General features: G+C 48.2%; 1 protein-coding gene across 7 annotated transcripts in view; it reads right to left on the minus strand.

The window, feature by feature from the left end:
• Window positions 1-17,519, minus strand: part of FERMT2 (FERM domain containing kindlin 2) — a 123,838-nt gene extending 106,319 nt beyond the window's left edge. For 3 of the 7 annotated variants that reach the window (XM_075926217.2, XM_075926215.2, XM_075926214.2), the window contains exon 1: window positions 2,779-2,947. In XM_075926217.2, coding sequence (XP_075782332.2) covers window positions 2,779-2,935 — 157 coding nt within the window. In that variant the 5' untranslated portion in view covers window positions 2,936-2,947. Of the gene's footprint in view, window positions 1-2,778; window positions 2,948-3,532; window positions 3,553-4,560; window positions 4,722-17,370 lie in introns of those variants that run through there. The other 4 variants (XM_006116318.5, XM_075926218.2, XM_025181329.3 and 1 more) reach the window with 4 other exon arrangements.
• Window positions 17,520-24,020: the final 6,501 nt, after the last annotated feature.

Here is a 24,020-nt window from a genome sequence, read left to right on the forward strand (position 1 = left end):
TCATTGCTTGAGCTCTAAGCATGTTCTGAATCACTTCAACCACTGTGGTTACTGATTTTAGCCAAGCACTGAAGTACATGCTGAATTTTAAGGAGCCACTGAAGTCAATTTGGCTCTCCTGAATTGGGGATTTAAAACCATTCTACTGTATTTAAACAGCTTTTTCTCTTATAACTTTATAACAATTCTAATCAATGCAATATAAAAAAATAGAAGGAAACATTATTTATTCATTACATGATAGTCAGTGGTTTTCTAGAAGCTAATTGACTTTTTTTTGGACTCCTAAAAACAGGAGCAGTCACCTTCAGTAGTTCTCTTTGTAGCTGGGGCACAAAAATAGCTTATTGAAACTTTCTACAGAGTTGAAATTCTCTCACCAACAAGAACGCCTGATGCAAACACTTGCTTCCTTTTGAAGCAAGTATATTTATATCTGCCTTTTCCTTCCTTCAATTTCAAATCATTAGTACATTGGTATGAAAATCTTCATTTTGGGCAGGATGGCTTTAAAAAAAAAAAAAAAAAAAAAAAAAAAAGCTATGCAGATCTTTTTTGTTTTAGTATGACTTGCAAGAAGAGCCAAAAGAGTCAGCTCAGATAGTTAGTCATAGCTATGTGCTAGGTAACATTAATATTTTAATTGAACAATTCTACTAACATTCTTGAACTATATTGCTGAAGAAAAAAAAAAGACAGCTGATCACTAATGAAAGTTTCAGAGTATGAACCTAGCTCTTCATTTTGACCATTAGATTTCACAGAATCTTACTAAGGCAGAAAGTTTAACATTAAAATAAACTGTCATCTGAAGTGGACTGTGCCCATGAAAGCTTGTGATATTAATCTATATATTTTGGGTTAATCTCTAAGGTGCTAACGCGCCATTATTGTTTTTGAAGGTTTTTTTTTAATTAAAACTATAGTTTTCCACACACAATATACTGTAAAATGGCACTCACCCAATATACAAAAACTAATTTCTTCTTTGAAATGCAACTTGAGCCAGATTTTATTTTTAATGTATCCCATGTAAGTGGGCCCTTTGTCCAGATGTGAGTTAGGTTATTTGGATGTTATGATGCCGCCCTCTGTACTAGTCTCTATTTGATCCTAGAGGATTTGGTCCTAATTGAAGCCTTTATTCAATTGAGTGGTTCTGTTGAACTGACTGTATTATTGTAATCCTTCCAATCATTTGTACTGTCATAGCACCTAGGAGTCAGATCAGGAAGCTGTTGTGCTCAGTGCTGTACAAACACAGAAGAGAAAGACAGTCCCTGCCCCCAAGAGCTGACAATCTAAATATAAAAGAGATAAGACTCAACAAATGGATACAGACAGGTTATGCCAGGAAACTAAGAGACAATGCTGGTCAGCATACAGGTAGTTGTCTCAGCACACCAGCACCCAAACCACTGACTATCAGAAAACAAATATAAAGGCAAGCTGCAGGATATGGTCTATTAAAAAATTGGACAAGTGATAGTTGTGAAACAAGTAAACAGTCTACAAAAGTTAATGTACTACATATATAGTTGGAACCTTCCATAACAATCAAATCTAGTCAAATGGCGTACCAACCTTTCAAAATACCAGTAGGTGGAAAAGAATGAACATTTTAATATGCTTAATAATTGCATACCACTGAAAGCTTGAATCTTTCACCAACAGAAGTCAGTCCATTAAAAGATATTACTGCAACACACCTTGTCTCATATAAAATACATTCCTACAAAATTCTCATTAAAAGTTCACCGGCCCAGCCACAGATGTTCTTGTCTGCCTTTTACCATGAGGTTTCATGGTCAGAGGTAATTTGTCTGAACAAACCATAAAACCCAACATACATAACAGATCTCACCCACCACTCAAAGCAAGCAGAATTTTCCAAATATTATTATTTATAAATACAGAAACTGGTGAACCTTCTAGTTGCAATATGAATGGATTTTCACCTACATCAGAACCTCAGATGGACAAAAATCCTGGGAGTGAAGGTTTTCATAACATTGACATTTTTGTGACTCTGACCAAGACGTTATGGTTGTTCTTCCAAAAGTTTACAACTAAACATTGACTTAATACAGTTCTGAAACTTTACCATGAAAAAGAAAAGTGCTGCTTTTAACAATCTTAATTTAAGTGAAACAAGCATTGAAACAGTTTCCTTACCATGTCAATTTTTAAAGCTTTTTTAACACAATACTATACTGTATTTGCCTTTTTTTGGCTTTGCTGCCATCTGACTGTATACTTCCAGTTCCAAATAACTGGTCTGTTCGTAACTGAGTTTCTACTGCATATTTCATCTCGAAGTTACAAAATTAAAAATTTACCTCTTGGAGTGTGTTAAGCATACAGAGCAAAGGAATGCACATACATCTCTCCATCTATCAAAAATTTAACTAGCAGATTGACATCTCTGTTGTTAAGCAGCTAATCACAGTCACAGTAAATTGAGATTATTTACCAGAGTTAAGAGATTAAAAAAATTAATTTCACTATTAAGATTTTAAAATATACCAGTATGGTTAAATATATATAATGTTCATTTATCTGCATTTTATTTTATCCTTAATAAAAACTAGGTCATTTTAGTTATGGACAATTGGGGTACAATCGATTTCTTATTAAAAAACCTAGGCTCTGAAAGCCAGATTTATAAAAAAAAAAATCTTTTCCATTAGTGAGACAGATGTGTAAACCCCTCCATACATGAAGAGGAACCACTCAGCTATATGGAGAGCCACACCTTTTCCCCTATTTACAACTTACCAAGTTTTTCCACCAACTTCAGCATTACCCCTCCAATGTGCACCTCCCCTGTGACTCTCAGGGTAACATCTCTGTTCAGGTCCGTCACATGGACATTTAACTCCCACGTCCCATCTGCATAGCAGCCATCTGGCATCCTTATACCGTCCAAAGCCATGGTTCCTTCTTCCTGTGAGAGCAAAGGAAATGGCATTCATTAGCTAACAGAAGGGCTTGCTCAGGGGATGGGTCTCTCCCTCACACATAATCCAGAAAATAAGAGTTCCCTAGTGGAAAAATATCATTCAATCTGATCAGGATAAGCAAGCAAAGGTGAGAAAAGACAATCTGAGTCAAGGGGGATATGCACAGGGAACTGGAGCTCCCACCCACGGCCGCAAAGAAGCGAATCTCAGCTCGTAACAGGGCTCCCTTTAAAGTCTCAGTAATGCAATGGAGACTAGCAGAAAAGCACACTTCATTTGACTGCCACCAAGTGCATACCTTCCGGCTACACAAACCCAGGAATGAAAATGCAAGCATAGGCGAGTGGGAAGTAGGATGAGCTCTCCTTCAGACACTGCATAATTAAAAACAGCTCTCGCAACTTTACTGTCATCTCCATCATTGGAGTCACTAGCATTTTCCAAGGTCTTCCTTAGCACTCGCAAGCCCCTCACCTCTCCACCGTGCAATTATTCGCCCTCCCCCGTCTGTGACCCGCAAACACTTCTGAACCTCGCTCGGATTTCTCCTACTTGCTCTCACCACGCACCCCCGTTGTACGGGCTGCTAGGAAGCGCCTTGTCGAAGGCGGCAAACGCCAGTAAGGCGGCGGCAGGATGAGCATGCCGATCTAGCCCCACACACTGCACATCGGGCTGGAGTCCCAAATCCTCCGGCGCTGCACAATGCGGCCAGGGAAAGCATCAAGCCCTGGGGCTCCCAGGGGAGTGTCCCTCAGAACCCCCCCAGCTGCCTCCAATGGGGGGGGTCCTGTTCCCCTCAAGAACCCCCCCAGCTGCCTCCAATGGGGGGGGTCCTGTTCCCCTCAAGACCCCCCCCAGCTGCCTCCAATGGGGGGGTCCTGTTCCCCTCAAGACCCCCCCCAGCTGCCTCCAATGGGGGGGTCCTGTTCCCCTCAAGACCCCCCCCAGCTGCCTCCAATGGGGGGGTCCTGTTCCCCTCAAGACCCCCCCCAGCTGCCTCCAATGGGGGGGTCCTGTTCCCCTCAAGACCCCCCCCCAGCTGCCTCCAATGGGGGGGTCCTGTTCCCCTCAGAACCTCCCCCCCGGCTACGGCCAATGGGGGGGGCCTGGCCCCCTCAGAACCTCCCCCCCGGATACGGCCAATGGGGGGGGTCCGGGCCCCCTCAGAACCTCCCCCCCGGCTACGGCCAATGGGGGGGTCCGGGCCCCCTCAGAACCTCCCCCCCGGCTACGGCCAATGGGGGGGTCCGGGCCCCCTCAGAACCTCCCCCCCGGCTACGGCCAATGGGGGGGGTCCGGGCCCCCTCAGAACCTCTCCCCCGGCTACGGCCAATGGGGGGGGTCCGGGCCCCCTCAGAACCTCCCCCCCGGCTACGGCCAATGGGGGGGGCCTGGCCCCCTCAGAACCTCCCCCCCGGCTACGGCCAATGGGGGGGTCCGGGCCCCCTCAGAACCTCCCCCCGGCTACGGCCAATGGGGGGGGCCTGGCCCCCTCAGAACCTCCCCCCGGCTGCGCCCCGCGAGGAGGGGGCGCGCGGCGGCAGGGCCGGGCAGCGGCCGGCTCCCGGCTCCCGGCCCCGCAGGCCGCGCTCACCTCGGCCCGGCCCGTCCGCTCCCGCAGGAGCCGCCTCTGCTCCCCGCGCTGCTCCTCGCCCGCCCGGCCGCGTCCCCTGCCCCCGAGCCGCTGCCGAGGGGCCGCTGCGGGCGGGCGGGGGGCGGCTCCAGCCCAGCCCCGCGGAGCCGCTGCCCTTTTATGGAAGCGAAGGACGGAGCGCGGGGCGCGCAGCCAACATCCGGGCCTGCCGCGGGGCGCCGGGACCCCCGAGCCTGCCTGCGGGGCGGGGGATATGGGGCTGGGGGGCGGGGTGGGAACTGGGAGGGAGCTGTGGGGCAGGGGCCAGAGGTTATGGGGGTGGGGGATGGGAACTGGGAGGGAGCTGTGGGGCGGGGGCCAGAGGTTATGGGGGTGGGGGATGGGAACTGGGAGGGAGCTGTGGGGCAGGGGCCTGAGGTTATGGGGGTGGGAGGTGGGAACTGGGAGGGAGCTGTGGGGCAGGGGCCAGAGGTTATGGGGGCGGGGTGGGAACTGGGAGGGAGCTGTGGGGCAGGGGCCTGAGGTTATGGGGGTGGGAGGTGGGAACTGGGAGGGAGCTGTGGGGCAGGGGCCAGAGGTTATGGGGGTGGGAGGTGGGAACTGGGAGGGAGCTGTGGGGCAGGGGCCAGAGGTTATGGGGGTGGGAACTGGGAGGGAGCTGTGGGGCAGGGGCCAGAGGTTATGGGGCGGGGGTTGGGAACTAGGAGGGAGCTGTGTGGGGGTTATGGGGGTGGGAACTGGGAGGGAGCTGTGGGGCAGGGGGCGGGGGATGGGAACTGGGAGGGAGCTGTGGGGCAGGGGGCGGCGGTTGTGGGGGCGGGGGGGTGGGAACTGGGAAGGAGCTGTGGGGCAGGGGGTGGAGGTTATGGGGGCGGGGGGTGGAAACTGGGAAGGAGCTGTGGGGCGGGGGTTATGGGGGGCGGGGGGGTGGGAACTGAGAAGGAGCTGTGGGGCAGGGGGTGGGGGTTATGGGGGCAGAGGGTGGGAACTGGGAAGGAGCTGTGGGGCGGGGGTGGGAACCAGGAGGGAGCTGTGGGGCAGGGGGTGGGGGTTATGGGGGCGGGGGTGGGAACTGGGAAGAAGCTGTGGGGCAGGTGGTGGGATTATGGGGGTGGGAACTCGGACGGAGCTGTGGGGGCAGGGGGAGGGAGCTGTGGGGAAGGGGTTATGGGGGTGGGAACTCGGAGGGAGCTGTGGGGCAGGGGTGGGAACTCAGACGGAGCTGAGGGGGCAGGAACTGGGAGGGAGGTATGGGGCAGGGGTGGGTGCATGGGGATTGGGAAGGGGCTGTGGGGCAGGAGCTTTGATGGGGAGAGGAGGCTGGGGGGATGGCTCTGGGGCTGAGAGAAGGCATAGGAGGAGGAAGTGGGAGTAATGGGGGGGAAGGGAGGAATCATGAGGCTGTGGGAGGAATGAAAGGAGTCATGGGGAGAGGATGTTCCTTCCATTAGGAAGGAACAATCAGTTCCATACATACAAGATGGGAAGTGACTGTCTAGGAAGGAGCATGGCGGAAAGGGATCTAGGGGTCATAGTGGACCACAAGTTGAATATGAGTCAACAGTGTGATGCTGTTGCAAAAAAAGCAAATATGATTCTAGGTTGTATCAACAGGTGTGTTGTAAGCAAAACTCGTGAAGTCATTCTGCTGCTCTACTCTGCACTAGTTAGGCCTCAGCTGGAGTACTGTGTCCAGTTCTGGGCGCCACATTTCAAGAAAGATGTGGAGAAATTGGAAAGGGTACAGAGAAGAGCAACAAGAATGATTAAAGGTCTAGAGAACATGACCTATGAAGCCAGGCTTCATGAACTGGGCTTGTTTAGTTTGGAAAAAAGAAGATTAAGGGGGGACATGATAGCGGTTTTCAAATATCTAAAAGGGTGTCACAAGGAGGAAGGAGAAAATTTGTTCCTCTTGGTTTCTGAGGACAGGACAAGGAGTAATGGGCTTAAAGTGCAGCAGGGGAGGTTTAGATTGGACATTAGGAAAAAATTCCTAACTGTCAGGGTGGTCAAATATTGGAATAAATTGCCAAGAGAGGTGGTGGAATCTCCCTCTCTGGAGATATTTAAGAACAGGTTAGATAGACATCTGTCAGGGATGGTGTAGGTGGAGCTTGGTCCTGCCTTGAGGGCGGGGGGCTGGACTCGATGACCTCTTGAGGTCCCTTCCAGTCCTATTATTCTATGATTCTATGATGTGGAGGTTGGGAAGGGGCATAGGAGATTGGGGGGTCATGGATGCTATATAGGACTGGAGAGAGAGGGTTCGGGCAAGGGGTTGTTGGTCATAAGGGCAGGGGGGGAATGAGAGGCTGTGTGGGGAATACAGGGGGGATAGGAAGGGGCAATGGAGCTTTGGGAGAATTAGGGGACATGTGGGGGGGTAAAAGTGGCATAGGGGTGGGGGAGACTGAGGATTTGGGGGGCCATAAAAGGGGAAGAGGGTGTTGGGGATTCGGGAGGAGGTTAAAGGAGAGCTAGGGATAGGAGGATGTTGGGGACATAGGAACAGGGAAGGAAGACATGCAAGTGTGTCAGGGATGTGTTGACAAGGGAAAGTGGAAGCAAAGGGGCCCGAGGACCTCCAGGTTAGAGGAGGGGGGTTGGGGTAGGACAGGACATGGAGGTGAGGCCTGGGAGGCTGTGGTATATGCACATTGTGCCTGGGGCGATTTACTTCTTTCTAATCATTCAGAGAGATCCATGGTTCAAGTTGGTTTTGAAGGGTTTGGGGTGTGAGGGACTGAAATGTTGGCCAGTCTAGGCTGCCAACAGACTGGTGTGACAACCTGACTTTCAGGGAAATAAATATTTTGTTAGTCTTTAAAGTGCTACCAGACTATTTGTTGTTTTTTAAGTTTTTCCTCTTACAGACTAACTCGGCTACCCTTCTGAAACTTAGGGAAATAAAGGACTGACTGAAAAATATGGGGTGAAAGACAAGGACATGCTGTTATAAAACCAGTATAGTTCAAGCAGTTTAGAAAATCCTAAAATAGCTTTCTGTGAGTGTATGGCAGAATTTTATCTGTAGGAGAGATTTAAGTGGGGAGAGGGAAGTGGTTTTATGGACTGATCCCAAAAGAGTGGTTGTTTTCTATAGAGCTACTTGAAATTTTATTCCTGAAGTGTTTGTGGGAATTTTGGAAGCATGCTTATGCCATTGTTTCCCCCAACCTCCAAATTAACCAGTTTTTCATTTTCAGCAGGTTTTTAAAAATCATTTTTCCATGTTCAAAATCAACAGCTTTCAGAAAATGACATTTATTACATTTCTAATTTTAAATGTATTTTTTCAGTTGGTTATAGGGGTCAGGAGGCAGGGGGAAATGGTTGGGGCTGCAACTTTTCAAGCTTAGACTTAGTTCTAGAGGTGACTTTTTTCTTTTTTAAAGAGTGAACTAAATTGTTTTACATATTTTTGGATTCTAAGTGACGTGTGTATGTACACACACACACACATACGTACGTATAGGAATAGCCAGATAGATTATCATTACTTTAGATTCTTGTCATATTAGAGATCATTGTGCAAATCTATATTTTAGAAGATTACATTTCATACAACATAGGCACATAGCTCACCCCATATATGTACAGTGATATTTAGAAATCATAAACATATAATAAACAATATCTAGCTGTCATTCCTAGAGGATTCTGAGGGGTATAAAGAAAATAATCTTTAAACTATTTTTTAGTAGGCAAAAAACTCACCTTGAAATAAGATTCTATGGCTAGAGCACGGCAAACCTGCAGATATCCTCAGACTGTGTTTGCAGACTGGATGCAGATACAAGTTTTATATCCGTGCAGGGCTCTATCTACGGCTCATGTTATGCAGGACGTCATACTAGATCTAATTGTTCCTTTTGGCTTTAAAGTCCCGACAAGACAACTAGGAAATGTCATCTGGGGTGTGCCTAGCAGGATGTCAGATTGATGGGCTTAAGTTTTAATACATAAAATCAGTTATGTGGATGTTAGATAGAATGCATTTGTTCTTCATAAGAGGAAACAGGAGCTGGGAGCATGGGGGGGGGGGGGAGGGATTCTGACACCTCTCACGGGTCCTGTTGTGTCCAGAAACTTTGTCCTCACCAGCTTCCACAAAGATCTTGCTTTTCCTCAAGAATATACTTTCTAAAGAAGTGTGGGCTTGATCCTGCACCTTTAAATGTTTTCCCACTGATGTGAATGGAGGCTTTGATCTGGAATAGCATTTTCACTACTATAAATTAAGACATATAAGGTACGTCTACACACCATCTCAGGGCAAGCCTCACAGGCCAGGTCCACAGACTTGTGGTAGTGGGACTCATGCTAGCGTGCTAAAGAGACATGTAGATGGTGCTTTGACATTCACTTTTGAGGGGTGCGCTTTAGCGCCAAACTCCAGCCTGAATGGCAATGTAAAAGCAGTGTCTTCATGGCTATTTTTAGCCTGCTAGTGCAAGCTGTGCTGACACAAGTCCAGACCCAAGCTGGGAGATGTAGTAGAGACAAACCCACGTAGGTTTATAACCGTTTAGTCCTTTGTTTCCCCTGCAGCGTAACAACAACTTTGTTTTCTGTAGGGATGTAAAATCCTGGTTAATCAGATTAAGCGGGATCCTGCTTCCCCTTCTCCCCCCCGCTGGGCTGCTGCTGCCAGCTCCCCACATGGGGAGGGGACAGTCCCATGCACAGGCAGCTGGCTCCTGCTTCCAGCCCCTCATGCGCATGGGGGAAACCCAGTGGGGGAACCTGGAGCTGGAGCAGCCCTCTGCTTGTGGCAGGCCACGGGTGGGGGCTGTTCCCAGGTACCAGTTAACTGTTATCTGGTAAGCATCACTGGGTTAGGGTGATGCTTATCAGATAACTGATTACCCGTTCACATTCCTAGTTTTCTGAGAGCCTCTAATGCAGTGATGGGCAACCTAGGCTAGCGAGCAGGCCACAAGATTATCGTAACGAAGTTCATCTCCTGCGATAGGTAGCGTTGCCAACTGCGCTTGCGTACCTAGAATTTGTGGAGTGTGCCACCTGAACCACAGCAGTGCTTCGGGTCTAGAGGGAGCACACAGCTCTCACAGTTATTGTTGTGTGAAATCAGCATGCACCTCCCTTCATGTGCTCTTGCTTTAAGTGCCTGTCATGTTAGGAATACTGGTAGAAAAAAAATATGCAGACTGAAAGCAGCGTAATCTGAGAACTTTGCACCTGTGCAACAGTAAAACAAAATGTCTCACGGGCCACACATAGGACCCCAGTAGGCAGGAGCGACCCGAGGCGGCGTTATCACAAATCCTCTACTGAAGCTCACAGGCAATGCAAAGCTGGAGAACTTGCGTCAGCAGCAGTAAAGTAGCTACGAGCTGTTCTCCCTGTAACAACCCTTTGCTCTTGAAAAGCAGCGATAGCCAAATAAGGTGCCGATGCACAAGTCTGAGATTTAGACATCAATGATACCTACCAGATCTGCTTTCAGTTTAGCTACCACGCCTGACCATTCTTGTGGACTTCTGCTTTTTATTTCTGAGACTCTAGGCAGAATGCTTTCTCTCTGGCTCTGGGAAGTTTTATTTAGAAAACAGCTATGATGACTGGCTCTAGTTGAACTCTTTGCAACAGTTCATTTGTTAGGTAAATATATCTACTTCTCTCCTTTTTTATTTATAATTGTACATCCTAGTTCATACAAATAAATTTCAGCTGATGGACCATGCACAAGCTATGGGCTATTTGCAGTCTGTGTCTGATCGCCTAAGTCGGTGTAATTTCTGCTCCCTGATTGCATGGGTGAGGCAGGAAAATTGTGTAAGGAATAGATATAAATACCTACATTCATATTTTTGTGCAGAGGAGAGCAACTTCCTAAACATCAATGCAGTTAAAATCTTGTTTGCTCAAATGTTCATGAGTAGCAAATTTAACAGGCCATGGACCTGCTCAAAGTAAACAGCTGTTTTGAATCCTAAGGAACCATCATGAACACTGCACTGTTTGCCCATTCCTAGATTGTTGCTCCTCTATCTGAGCTGCGTTTACTCTTCAATAAAGGCAACATTTTTTAAAATCTTAGAAAGGAGAAGACAGGAGCAATTTTTCTCTGTGGCATTTCTGCTATTATAATGTGTAGCTGCCGATATGCTTTTAATACCTATTATTAAAATAACCCTTTGTGTACTTATTTCCCTTACATAACACCTTCTGTCTGAGGATTTCACTAGTGTTTTACAGACTCTAACTAATTGAGCTTCAATCCAAAATTCACTCCCTCAGAAATTTTTAGGGGAAAAAATAGCACTGGAAGTATAATTTGAGGCAGTAGCAAGTGCAATATTAGATTAGCAAATAAAAAGCTTAGGCATGGGAATGATAACACCCAGAAGCACCCACCCCAAACTCATAGAAATGAAACTCAATAGAAGAGAATTCTGCAGCTATAAGTAGTTTAATAGATTTGATAAATATCTCCCGGCTGTCACTCAAAATGTTGCTGCCACACCCTCCTTCCCTAACAATGCCCCTGCTGACCACTCAGTGCTAGGGTCCCTTTCCCTCCAAGGGAATTACTGCTAGTCCAGTCCAGATACCCTCAAGTACTGCTTTCTGTATGCCCAGAAGATCTCTGCAGCCTGTTTATATTCTGCTCTTCAGCGAACTGCAACAGCGCTGACACTCTTTTGCATTGAGTGCATTGAGTTCCTGTGATTGACTGGGATGCAGACTTGAAGGGTGCAGCAGCATATCCACAGAGCTACCCAGCAGTATGAAAACCCTACTCTTAAACCTTGTATGGGGGGGAAGAAATTGTTCCACGTATTTCCTGGTGACTGTCTGGCATGAGAGCACTTGCCAGTTCATAGTATTGCTGACAAGAGCTGGGGAATAGTAATTTTTTTTAAAAAGTCATTTTTGAACATGCCAGCTCATTTGAGCCAGTCACCTTCATCCCCTTTTAACTTTGCGGCTTCACAGATAAATAGTAGAGGAGCACTTTTTATCCTTATGCTCAAGCACATTCATTACTCTGAATACACAATTATTCAGGGGCACTGTAACAGGAAGGAGGGTTGGTTTGGAGTTGGACAGGGGCTTAGGAGTTCTTACTCCTAGTTCAAACTGGGTGGGGTTGCAACTTCTTTGGAGGATAGGGACATAATTCAAAATGACCTTAGCAAGTTAGAGAAATGGTCAGAGGTAAACAGGATGAGGTTTAATAAAGAGAAATGCAAAGTGCTCCACTTAGGAAGGAACAATCAGTTCCATACATACAAGATGGGAAGCGACTGTCTAGGAAGGAGCATGGCGGAAAGGGATCTAGGGGTCATAGTGGACCACAAGTTGAATATGAGCCAACAGTGTGATGCTGTTGCAAAAAAAGCAAATATGATTCTAGGTTGTATCAACAGGTGTGTTGTAAGCAAAACTCGTGAAGTCATTCTGCCGCTCTACTCTGCACTAGTTAGGCCTCAGCTGGAGTACTGTGTCCAGTTCTGGGCGCCACATTTCAAGAAAGATGTGGAGAAATTGGAAAGGGTACAGAGAAGAGCGACAAGAATGATTAAAGGTTTAGAGAACATGACCTATGAAGCCAGGCTTCATGAACTGGGCTTGTTTAGTTTGGAAAAAAGAAGATTAAGGGGGGACATGATAGCGGTTTTCAAATATCTAAAAGGGTGTCACAAGGAGGAAGGCGAAAATTTGTTCCTCTTGGTTTCTGAGGACAGGACAAGGAGTAATGGGCTTAAAGTACAGCAGGGGAGGTTTAGATTGGACATTAGGAAAAAATTCCTAACTGTCAGGGTGGTCAAATATTGGAATAAATTGCCAAGGGAGGTGGTGGAATCTCCCTCTCTGGAGATATTTAAGAACAGGTTAGATAGACATCTGTCAGGGATGGTGTAGACGGAGCTTGATCCTGCCTTGAGGGCGGGGGGCTGGACTCGATGACCTCTCGAGGTCCCTTCCAGTCCTATTATTCTATGATTCTATGATTCTATGATTCTTGTTTCTATACCCAGCTCTGTCACAGGCTTCTTGTGTGACCTTGGAAAAGTCACTCATCTCTCTGTAAATTAATCTGTAAAATGGGAATAATTCTACTTCCTGTCTGGGTTATCTATTTAGCACATAGACTCCTACTATGTTTGTACAATGGGACCTCTAGATGCCTCTGGCCAGGCCCCGGAAGCTGCATAGCCTAGTGGCTAGGTCGCTGAGTAGGCAGGTGGGAAATGAGGGAGGGGTGAGCTGGCCCCTGGTCCCCATGTTCCTGGCCCATGAACTCCAATCGACTCCTTATTTTAGTCCTTAAATTTGGGGCATGGCCCCAAGAGCTCAGATTCTCCATAATTGGGGTTTCTCCATGGGTTCTCCACCCCCCAACTTTTGTCCAGAGGGTAGGAGCAGGAACTTATTTTCTGCCATGGTACCGGGCAGGCATTGGTTACAGGTAAAGCAGGGTGGGACTTTCTTTAACCCCTGGGACACTGGGCCCTCCTTTCTCCACTCCCTCACAATGCCACTCTGGTACAAATCATTAATAATAAAACAGACACAAGAAAATAAATGTATCTACTAGACAGACAATAAATCTGGCTGGTGTCTTCGTTAGGAAGGAACCCAGTTATATTTAAATGAGTCTGTCAATAAAAGAATAATAAGGAAGCTTAGCTTATATATAGTGGTTTTCATCTGAAGATCTTGAGAGCTTCAGCCAAATATAATAATATTCTTTCATGTGCAATAGGTCAGAAGCATATTTTAAATACTCCACATTGCGTAGGGCGGCTCTCTCATCTTCTAGGGCTCTCTCCCAGAAAGGGCTCTGTCTGACACCTTCAAAGCTTGAATGGTTTCTTCAGGCATCGTTATTAGTTATAACCAGAAGATTTCACCAGTGTTTCTTGGGTCCTTAACTCAAATCATTTTTGGTTTTCTTCATGTAAATCATTGCTCTGGGGTGGGGTTGGAGATGAGGGGTTCAGTATTGAGGCTGCCCCAGGGAGAGATGACTACCCCAGCCCTCTCTCACCGCAGCAGCTTGGGGCCAAGTGAGAAGTCTCTCTCCACGGCCACTGCAGCTCCAGCGGGAACAGATGGGGGGACAGACAGACACACAGACAAACTCCCTCAAATACATAGTGGATTGTTCTCCCTTTCTCCACCCCTGCTACCTCAGTGGGGTTATAGCTGTCCTGGTCCCCATCTTTGACCCCTTGCTGCCCCCTTGTGGTCATTATACATTATAACTGTCCCTGCTTTCTATCCCATATCCCCTCCTGCCCCCCTGTGGTCATTATATAGCTGAGTCCTCCTTTTCCGTTTTATGAGAAGCCATCCCATGCCGGCACATGTCATTTTCCGAGCACAACCAAACCCTGACCTAAATCAGTGCTACTCAACTTTGGAAGCCCTGGAGGCCACAGTGATACTCCCAGCACATGCCAAGGGCCGCAACTTAAGTATGGTTGCATATACGTGCAAATATATATGCAAATAGCTTCTTTCACATTGACGGTCATGAATATAAAGCACTTCTCACAATGCCCTGGCGCTCCCGGCACCTCCTTCCTCGGGGCTAGAAATGCTGACACCCTTACCCATCTGTCCCAGCCAGCCCGTCTGCTTGCGTCTTTCAGTACTCACTCCGCCAGGGAGCATGTTTCCAGTAGAGGCCATGTTCAAAGGATCCCACCCACGGACCGCGTGTTGAGCCCTGCACAAACCCAAACCGCACCGCGGGCTGCAAATGAATGGGCCCATGTTGCGTAGCCCTGGTTTAAGTTATGATAAGAGAAGCTGAATACCGAATCGGGTGGTCCTAGGTCTTACCATGTGGGACAAGTTCTTGAACAGAGACAGAAAAACTCAAATATATAGTAGATATGGAACAGAAACCAGGCTCTCTGACTGAGGTGACCACATACATTGTCCAAAGTACTGAAGTATCACGTGCTACAGACAATTCATGAAAACCCACCCAGGTTCTTCAACGATATGTGTCAGACAGTGATAAACTGTCACGGACGCTTCTTGAACAGAAGAGTTGGCCATATGCCACCAAGAACATTTTCATAACAAATTGTTCAAACAGCTCTTGAGGCTTTTTAGATTTGTCAGATGTTTTACTGTTTAAGTTCACCTTCAGTCTAGTTCCTTTTCGCAGGTCAGCATATAGAAACCACGTGAACTTGTGCTTCCAACACCAGCTCCTAAGTCAGAATCGCTATAGAGTGGGTCTGTTGCAGTTACTAAGAAGAGAGCCGAGTTGTGGGTTTGAGCCAAACCATCTTGGGTCAGACCTGATTAATTCTATCAAAGGACAGTCGACAGGATCACAGCATTTAAGTCCTGATGGGACCACTATGATCATCTCATGTGAGCTCTTCCATAACACAGGCCAAAGAATCTCATCACCTAGTTCTTGAATTGGGCTTAAATTTGGTCTGAGCACTGAAAGGCACATTACCTTGGCGTGAGGGAATCAAATGAGAGAGAATCTACCTTCTCCCTACTTGCTCTCGTACAGGGATGGCCAACTCGTTACAGGCAAAGTGCCAAAGTAGTTGTGCTGTTCTAGTACTTAATGAACCTCACGGTTAAAAAAACTGTACTTCATATGTGATTTATCTAGCTTAATCTTCCAAGCATTGGTCCTGTCACGTCTTTGTCTGCTACATAATGAGACCTCTCATATCTGAAACGGTCTCCTCATATTTGGTGCTGATGTTTGAACACTTTGCACACTTCCTTCTAAAGCAACACAGCCACAGTGATCTAGCACAGGGATTCTCGACCTTTTTAACCATCTCTTCAGGGAGATTGTTGGGTGGACAGATTCCTCTCCTGTTCACAATCCCATGGGACTGCCATCCCTCTTTTTACAACAGCATACCATCTCCAGGGAAACAACAGCCATTTACATGGAAAAGTAATGTTAGTATGATACTACTTGCTGGGATCAAGGCAAAAGAGCGAGCAGTCTTTCACCAGCCATCTTGGACCATAGTTTGAGACCCACCGCTCTGAGGTTAGAGTTTTATTCTGCTAGTGGAGGTACCGATCTAAATTTAAATACAAACCTGAGGTCCTCACTGCTTTGTGGTTATTGAAATACCTCCATGGAATTCTTCAAAGTAGAGGGGGTCTTCGCTTCAGTCTTCTGGCTGAATGCCACCTTTCGTCTATCTACAGTTATTACTATGGAGTATTTTTCAAAGTCTGTCTTGTATTATTGTGTGTGCTTGCATGTAAAGACCACCATTTTCCACTCCAGAGAGAGCTGCATTTTGATGATGTAATCCCTGTATGTAATCAGTTTGTTGAGCTCTCTGGCCAAAACCCAGTGTTTAAATGCCAGTCATGACCATTTATTAGGAGAAGATAAATAGCAGAGATGCAGCTCAGTGCTGATTCAGAGCATGCCTTACAGGGTGGCCAATTAAAATTAGAGCTGGAAGGTCACCAGAAAAGCCAGCCCCTATTTTGGAAAAAAAACCCAAAACTGGTGTTTTGTTTGCATTCTTATTTTTCCCCCAGCAATGCTTAGTTTCAAGTTTCTCTTCACAAGCATAAGAGCTTATTTGACTTTCAAAAAAATAAAAGTTGAAACTCTCACATCTGCAGGAGCTGGGGCAGTAAGAAACCCCCTCCCCCTCCGCCCCCCCGCTCTTATGAGATGCACACTGAAATCTTTAGAGAGGACAGGACTGGATTACTTGAAAAATATCAATGTAATTATTCACCAACCTACAGGGAAAAAATTCCATCAATCATTTGCTATTATTCCACCACCTAAAGAGCTGACTGAATAGTGGAAAACATCTATTTGTAAACAATTTGTTAGGCAGCCAGTGGAAAAATGCTTCAAATACATTATTCATAAATGCTATTCAACCCGCTCCAGTGAGAATGCTGTAATAGGAACCAGAGGCTTTGGCAGCCTTTGCACTGGAGTAAAAATCAACGTGTTCTTCCCCCAGTATCACAGAAACAAAGACGCTTCCACTGAACAAGGGAAGTGAAATTCTATTCTATCCAATCCAGCATCCATCACCATGAGATTTGCACCCTTCTTTCCGCCCATCAATGTGTAAGGAGATGTTAACATGAAATCCTTGATATCCATTTGAATGCTCATCTTATTAAGCAGTGGGTTTTACCCACCAAAGCTCATGATTCTATGTATTTGTTAGTCTCTAAGGGTACGGCTAGACAGCAAAGATCTATCGGGAAAAAAGATATATGCAAAATGCGCATTTTGCATATCTTTTTCCAATACTTTTGTTGGAAGAAGTCTTTCCGAAATTTGGCCCGTCTAGACTGGGCCAAATTTCGGAAAAAACCTCTCTTTCAAAAGCCCCCTTCTTCCTTGTAGAACGAGGAATTCAGGGGCTTCCGAAAGAGTGTATTTGCTCTTCTGCAAAAAAAAAAGTGGAAGCGCAAAGGCATTCCTTGGACGCGGTGGAGTTTTTTCGGGATACCGGCTAGCCGTACCCTACAGTGCCACAGGACCACTTGTTCTTATTAAGCACGGCAGTTTAAAACACACACGCAAGCACAGCCAAGACACTTTAACCAAACCACTGTTTCCTCTATCACTTTTTTTCTCCCTCCGCCCCCATTCTTTCAGTATAAGGTTTTTTTTGCCCGAGATCTTCCGAACAGGGCTTTTTTTCCCTCCTCGCACTGTCAGCCTTGGACTGGAGTTTTCCCTGGGTTGTTCGCTGGCTACCCGCCTGTGCAGAACACGCATTTAGCTCCAGGCTAGGCAGATGACAGTCATGTAATAACTTTCCAACTGTTTACATAAATCACCTGAAAGGACGCTCTGGGGAGAGCGGGAGCCTACGCCGGATTTGTCCCTGCAGACTGACAGGTCACTTCTCAGCTTTGCCCTGCAGATTTCGGCATAAACTGGGAGCCAGAATCCAAGTCTCCGCTGCGACCTTTGCTGTCTGCAGAGTGGGGCTTTTGCAATTTTAACAAGTGGCTCCCACAAAACACACACGTAAAACACCCTCCTCCTCTCCATGCGCGGCCTCCTTACGGAGTGATAAAAACCTTGTGTTTGCAGAGGAGAGAAGCTAGGCACTCGGGACAGTTTCCCAGTGTAAACAGAAATGCTTTTTTTTGTGGCTGTAGTCAAAGAAAGAGGCAGACTAGCTTCTATCAATAATTGCAGTGGCTGGAAATGTTTACCTCTGCTGGCTGGGTAAAGCCCAAGGTAGAGCCAAGCTGTGTAATCTAGAGGTGGGGTCGGTGTGGAGACGTTGTAGGTGACTCCAGACGGTCCAGTCACCCTCTCAGTGGTTTTGAAACCATCTGATGCCTGGGGCAATCTAGTGCATTCCAGAGCAAGCTTTTGTCATGGCGGGCAGCAGGCACACCTGGGGCTGGGAAGCCACATTTCGAGAGGGATGACCATAACAGAGTCACCCCACCTGTCTCTTCAGTTCGGGCAGGGGTGGGCTGTAACATGGCAGCAGTCCAGCAGAGTTCGGCCGAGGCAGGCTGCCACCGCTATATTTACCGGTACGGTCTCAGGTACTGGCAATCGCAGCTCCCATTGGTTCAACTTTCTCAGCCAATGGGAGCGGTCAGAAGTGATGCGGACCAGGACACTGCTTCCTGCAGCTCCCATTGGTTCACCGTTCTCAGCCAATGGGAGCGGTCAGAAGTGATGCGGACCAGGACACTGCTTCCTGCAGCTCCCATTGGTTCACCGTTCTCAGCCAATGGGAGTGGTCAGAAGTGATGCGGACCAGGACACTGCTTCCTGCAGCTCCCATTGGTTCACCGTTTTCAGCCAATGGGAGCGGTCAGAAGTGATGTGGACCAGGACACTGCTTCCTGCAGCTCCCATTGGTTCACCGTTCCCAGCCAATGGGAGCGGTCAGAAGTGATGTGGACCAGGACACTGCTTCCTGCAGCTCCCATTGGTTCACCGTTTTCAGCCAATGGGAGCGGTCAGAAGTGATGCGGACCAGGACACTGCTTCCTGCAGCTCCCATTGGTTCACCGTTCCCAGCCAATGGGAGCGGTCAGAAGTGATGCGGACCAGGACACTGCTTCCTGCAGCTCCCATTGGTTCACCGTTCCCAGCCAATGGGAGCATTCAGAAGTGATGCGGACCAGGACACTGCTTCCTGCAGCTCCCATTGGTTCACCGTTCCCAGCCAATGGGAGCGGTCAGAAGTGATGCGGACCAGGACACTGCTTCCTGCAGCTCTCATTGGTTCACCGTTCCCAGCCAACGGGAGCGGTCAGAAGTGATGTGGACCAGGACACTGCTTCCTGCAGCTCCCATTGGTTCACCGTTTTCAGCCAACGGGAGCGGTCAGAAGTGATGCGGACCAGGACACTGCTTCCTGCAGCTCCCATTGGTTCACCGTTCTCAGCCAATGGGAGCGGTCAGAAGTGATGCGGACCAGGACACTGCTTCCTGCAGCTCCCATTGGTTCACCGTTCTCAGCCAACGGGAGCGGTCAGAAGTGATGTGGACCAGGACACTGCTTCCTGCAGCTCCCATTGGTTCACCGTTCTCAGCCAATGGGAGCGGTCAGAAGTGATGCGGACCAGGACACTGCTTCCTGCAGCTCCCATTGGTTCACCGTTCTCAGCCAACGGGAGCGGTCAGAAGTGATGTGGACCAGGACACTGCTTCCTGCAGCTCCCATTGGCCAGTAATGGTCACAGTGGGGTCTGTGATTGCTGGTACCAGCGGCCGTGCAGGTAAATGTAGTGGTGGGGGCCCACAGAAGCTAACCCTAGTGGGCCAGATCCAGCCCATGTGCTGGTATTTGGGACTCCTTGTTACATTTGCCCGACAGAGCTGCCTCGAGCAGGACCCTATGGATCTGATGTTGTACGTGTATTCAGAACCTGATCACATCCCTGGCTCCATGCGAGGAGAGGCCCCTTGTTGTCCAGATCTCAGCCTCGCATGCAGAAGGGTGGCCGCTGCTCAGGCTTCAACAGCCTTTTCATCCTTGTTCACGGAGTGGGTCAGTCCTGCAGTCCTAGAGAGCAGGGGAATGGAAAATCCCGCAGTCTGGGAGATACCACACTTAAAAGTGCAAAACATCCTACAGCATGGACAACAGTTAAACTATTCCCTTCTCCCACCGACACGTTGTCCATGGGGGTAAGGACTGTCGAATCCGTCCATCTGAGAGGTCCCTGAAGAATAGCTAGGACCCATCCTGTGGGTTCTAAGGTGTTCTTTCAGTGCATGCCAGGAGCGGTAGTACAGCCACTGGACTTGTGAACATCTCCTGGACTCCTCCAGTGGAAAATGCCCAGTTCCTGGAGGTCCCATGTAGCACAGGTGGAAGAGCAGGCCACAAGCTCTCATCTTAAGAATGGGAATCTTTCCATTGACCTTAGTGGCTGGATACAAGCTCCGGTCCCAGATGGGCTGCCGGAAAGCTCTAGGAGCATCAACAGAGTGAGGGGCCCCCACTTTGCCAAGGAGTTGTATGGATGATCCTGAAGGGTCCCTTGGTGCATGGAGTCTGGCCAAGAGAAGAGCAGAGCAAAGCCATGACTTGGGAGGGAGAGCTGATACTGTATTCATGACATTTGAATTTTAGGGGACCATGGGGGAGCAAGGGAGGATGGAGCCTCTGGTTCCTGAGGGCAGGCGAGGAAATATGAATGGGAGCATTTCAAATCCAAAGCTGAACCAAAAAATACAGGGAGCAAATATAGGGGCTGTTAATCTCCCTCCACCTCTTTCATGTAGCGGCACTAAAACATCTCCTAACCAGAGGATTTACCCGGCATTGCTCGGTCCTTAACTGAAATAATTTTTGTTTCTCTTCATTTAAATCATTGCTCCGGGGTGGGGCCCTGGGGAGAGAGGACAACCCCAGCCCTCTCTCACCGCAGCAGCTAGGGGTCAGGGGAGAAGCACCTGTTCAGGGCTGCTGCAGCTGCAGTAAATACAGCTGGAGGAGGGGAGCATGTCCCCTGGCTGGGGAACAGACAGACACACAGACAGACAAACTCTCTCAAGTACATAGCAAAGAGCTGTCCCTCTCTTCACCCATGCCCCCTGCTGCCCCAATGGGGTTATGGCTGTCCCAATCCCCATCTCTGGCCCTTTGCTGCCCCCCTGTGGTCATTATACAGTATAACTGTCCCTGCTAGCAGACCTCCCTCCCTTTCCATTTTATGAGAAACAATCGAATTCCAGGCACATCCCATTGTCCTGGAACAACCAACCCCTGACTTTGCTTTAAGTTATGATAAGAAGCAGCTGCCTTCCAAATTTGGTGGCCCTACTTCTGACCATATAGGAGGAGTTCTTGAACAAACCGACTCTCAGACAGACAAACTCTCAGATATACAGTAGAAGAATAGTCAGTCATGGGGGCTTGCCAAAATGAGAGGAGCCAAAGAATCAACCACTGGAGCAGCGGTTCACCCGGGCAAAGTGCTGTTTCTTTAAGAACTGGAAAAAAACCAAAGGGCCCGGTAGGTCCGGTCGCCACTCAGGAGTGGAATGAGGTCAGCGCTGTGCATGTAATATAGCGTGCACGAATATTAATGGCTCCAGCACAGCCAGGCTGCAGGGAGACCAATTTGATTTGCAGACAGATTCCAGCTTTAAGCTTCCCCATTATTAATGGCCTATCTAAGGGAAGGAGATTCATACTCAAAGATTATTTTTAATACTTTGAAATGCTCTCCCCCCTCATCCAGAGATCCCAACGTGATTTAGGGCCTGAATGCGATAACAGCCGCCCACGACGTAGGAATTGCAACCCCCACTTTCACAGAGGCACAGAGAGGATTAGATTTACTTTGTCTAAGCCTGCAGCAAAACTACCTGTGGCAAGACCCCACATTTCCTGCCTCTCAGTCCTGTGGTTTAACCACAAGGTTATTGCTCTTCTTCGCGTTGACAGTACAGGCCCTTTAACAACTCACTGTCTGAGTCAGTTTCACAGAACCACTGATCTCGAATGACACACAAAAGTTTGTGGGTGTCTTCTGGTTTAAGGCTTTATGTAACATTGAACCCTGGCCGTTCCCCTTTAGACAGAGTTAATAAGTGACTGTTTGGCAATTCAGCAGGTTGCACGGTATCATCAGAACAGACAAACGTTGGGTTGTGTGTGTTGGTTTTTTTTAACAGAATAAACATGCTCTGCAAATTAGCAGCTTGACTGGCGAGCACTTTCGCAGTGCGGATGTTTAGCAAACTAACATTAAAATGCCACATCAGCAGCTGAACCATGTTTGCTCAATAATATTGTTTCACTCACTTCAAAGTGGAGTCCCTTGCAAGCCTGAGACACGCGGCTTAACAGATTGTCCGGTTTGACAGTGAGTTCCTGGGGGCAGCTGGTTGAAGGGATGTTTGGAAAGATTCTCAAGTCTCCAGCCCTCCCGCTTTTGCAGCCGACATGTCCCTGGTCTGTATTTTTGTAGGTGGTTACTATACTGGCAGCGCGCTCTTGCCTGGTCAGATGCGTTAATGCAGGGCTGGGCAAGATGTGGCCGTGGGGCCGGATCTGGCCCGCCTCACACTTTGCATTGGCCCATGGACGGCATCTGGCCACTTTCTATTTATATCCTGCTGCCGGTGCCACCGAATTTCCAAGCTGTGGCTCAGGCAGCAGGATCCTGTTTAAATAACTCACAGCTCTCAGTCGTGGCGATAGCCCAGCAGGGACCAGAGCCATGAGCCCTTTGCTGTTTTTAATTCAAAGCCTCCGGCCCCAGACAACTCTGCGGGGGCGTGGGGGGGTTGACAGTCTCCAGCCCCGCCTCTTCCACTCCAGGCCACACCCCTTCTGGGGGTGGAGCCGGCCCATGACCACCTACCAAAATTCATGACGTGGCCCCTCTGCAAAAATTATTCCCCACCCCTGCGTTAATGTTTGCAAAGCAATGGGAACTGCCCCCCGACCCCAGTCTCCACCCAGTCTTGGGCATCTCTCACCCAGCCCCTGGGAAATCTCTCTAGGAATTTCATCTGCCAAAGATGTAAACCAGGATGTAGTTAGATGCCCCCATTTATGGAACATTTCAAAGGGCCTGCGCTACTGTTGTAAACAAACTCCCTAAGGTTTGTCGCCAGAAGAGGGCACGGTACAAGGCTCTTGTCCTGAGGCATTGGTACATTTGAGCTTTTTCCTCCTCCTGCCCTGGGAGAGGTGGTTCAGGCCGCCACAGAACGTAAGAGCCCCATCCTCTACAGCGGCAGCTCCTTCAGCAACGCCCCTCTGCCTTGGCATGCCACTGGGAGGACCGGTCACAGGGCCGTCCTTAGGACCTATGGGGCCCCATGCAGTACTTTTAAACGGGTGTCCCCGTGCCCGACGGCAGCAGGAGGGGGGAAGGGCGGATGATTTTTCCGGGATGTGATTTTATACGCTTCAGCCTGCTCATAGCTCTGGCAGGCTCTGGCACTTTTAAGTTAAGCGGGTCCTCTGCAGAGGAAGCAGGGCCACAGAGCAGGAATAGAAAGAGGCAGATGGGGGGCATTAGGACCCAGTGGTGCCCTACATTTTCAGGTGCCCTATGAAGCTGCATATTCTGCAGAGGGGTAAGGGTGGCTCTGACCGGTGCGGCAGCGAACGTATGTCATTGGTCCATCCCCTCAGAACAGCTTGGCAGGAGGTGGGGAAGTGGGGGAATAGCTCCTTAGAACAGAGAGCAGTTTCCATAGTCTCAACTGGTACCATAGAAGTGAGCAAGTGCAGAGGTAAGTATTTAAGTGCTGCTTCAGCAGGTATAAATCAACAAGAGGTAGAAGGTTTAAAACAAAGGAAAAGAAGTTTTTCTTCGTGCTGTGCACAGTCAACCTGTGGAACTCCTTGCCAGAGGATGCGGTGAAGACCAGGACTTTAACAGGGTTCAAAAAAGAACTAGATAAATTCACAGAGGTTAGGTCCATCAATAGCTATTAGCCAGGATGGGTGGGAATGATGTCCCTAGCCTCTGTTTGTCAGAGACTGGAAATGGGTGACAGGAGAGGGATCATTTGATGATTCCCTGTTCTGTTCGCTCCCTCTGGGGCATCTGGCATTGGTCACTGTCAGCAGACAGGATAGTGGGCTAGATGGACCTTTGGTCTGACCCAATGTGGCTGTTCTTACAGTCTTATTGCTCCGTCAGAATCAACAGAGCTGGCTCTGCTTTATGCCAGCTGAGGGTCTGGCCGTTAAAATGCAACGTGTCTTCTTTCAGGAACGAGAGTGCATTTTGGGGGCTCTATTGCCTGACTTTGCATATCTGTAGTAGCATCACCAGCTGGGGGAGGGGTCTGAATACACAAGGAAAACTTCATCCCCTTTAGCAAGGCCTTCTGGATTCCAGAGAGCATCGATAGCCTTGTAGTAATCCAAGTGTGGCAAGGGCCAATCTGCTTTACAGCTGCCTTTCAGAATGCACTCCAATAAACCGCTGAAGTGTCAGTGCACCAGCTGATTAACTATCCTTTATTAGGTCCT

This window comes from Pelodiscus sinensis, chromosome 5 (genome assembly GCF_052426305.1).
Source record: "Pelodiscus sinensis isolate ZL-2025 chromosome 5, ASM5242630v1, whole genome shotgun sequence".
Lineage (NCBI taxonomy): Eukaryota > Metazoa > Chordata > Testudines > Trionychidae > Pelodiscus > Pelodiscus sinensis.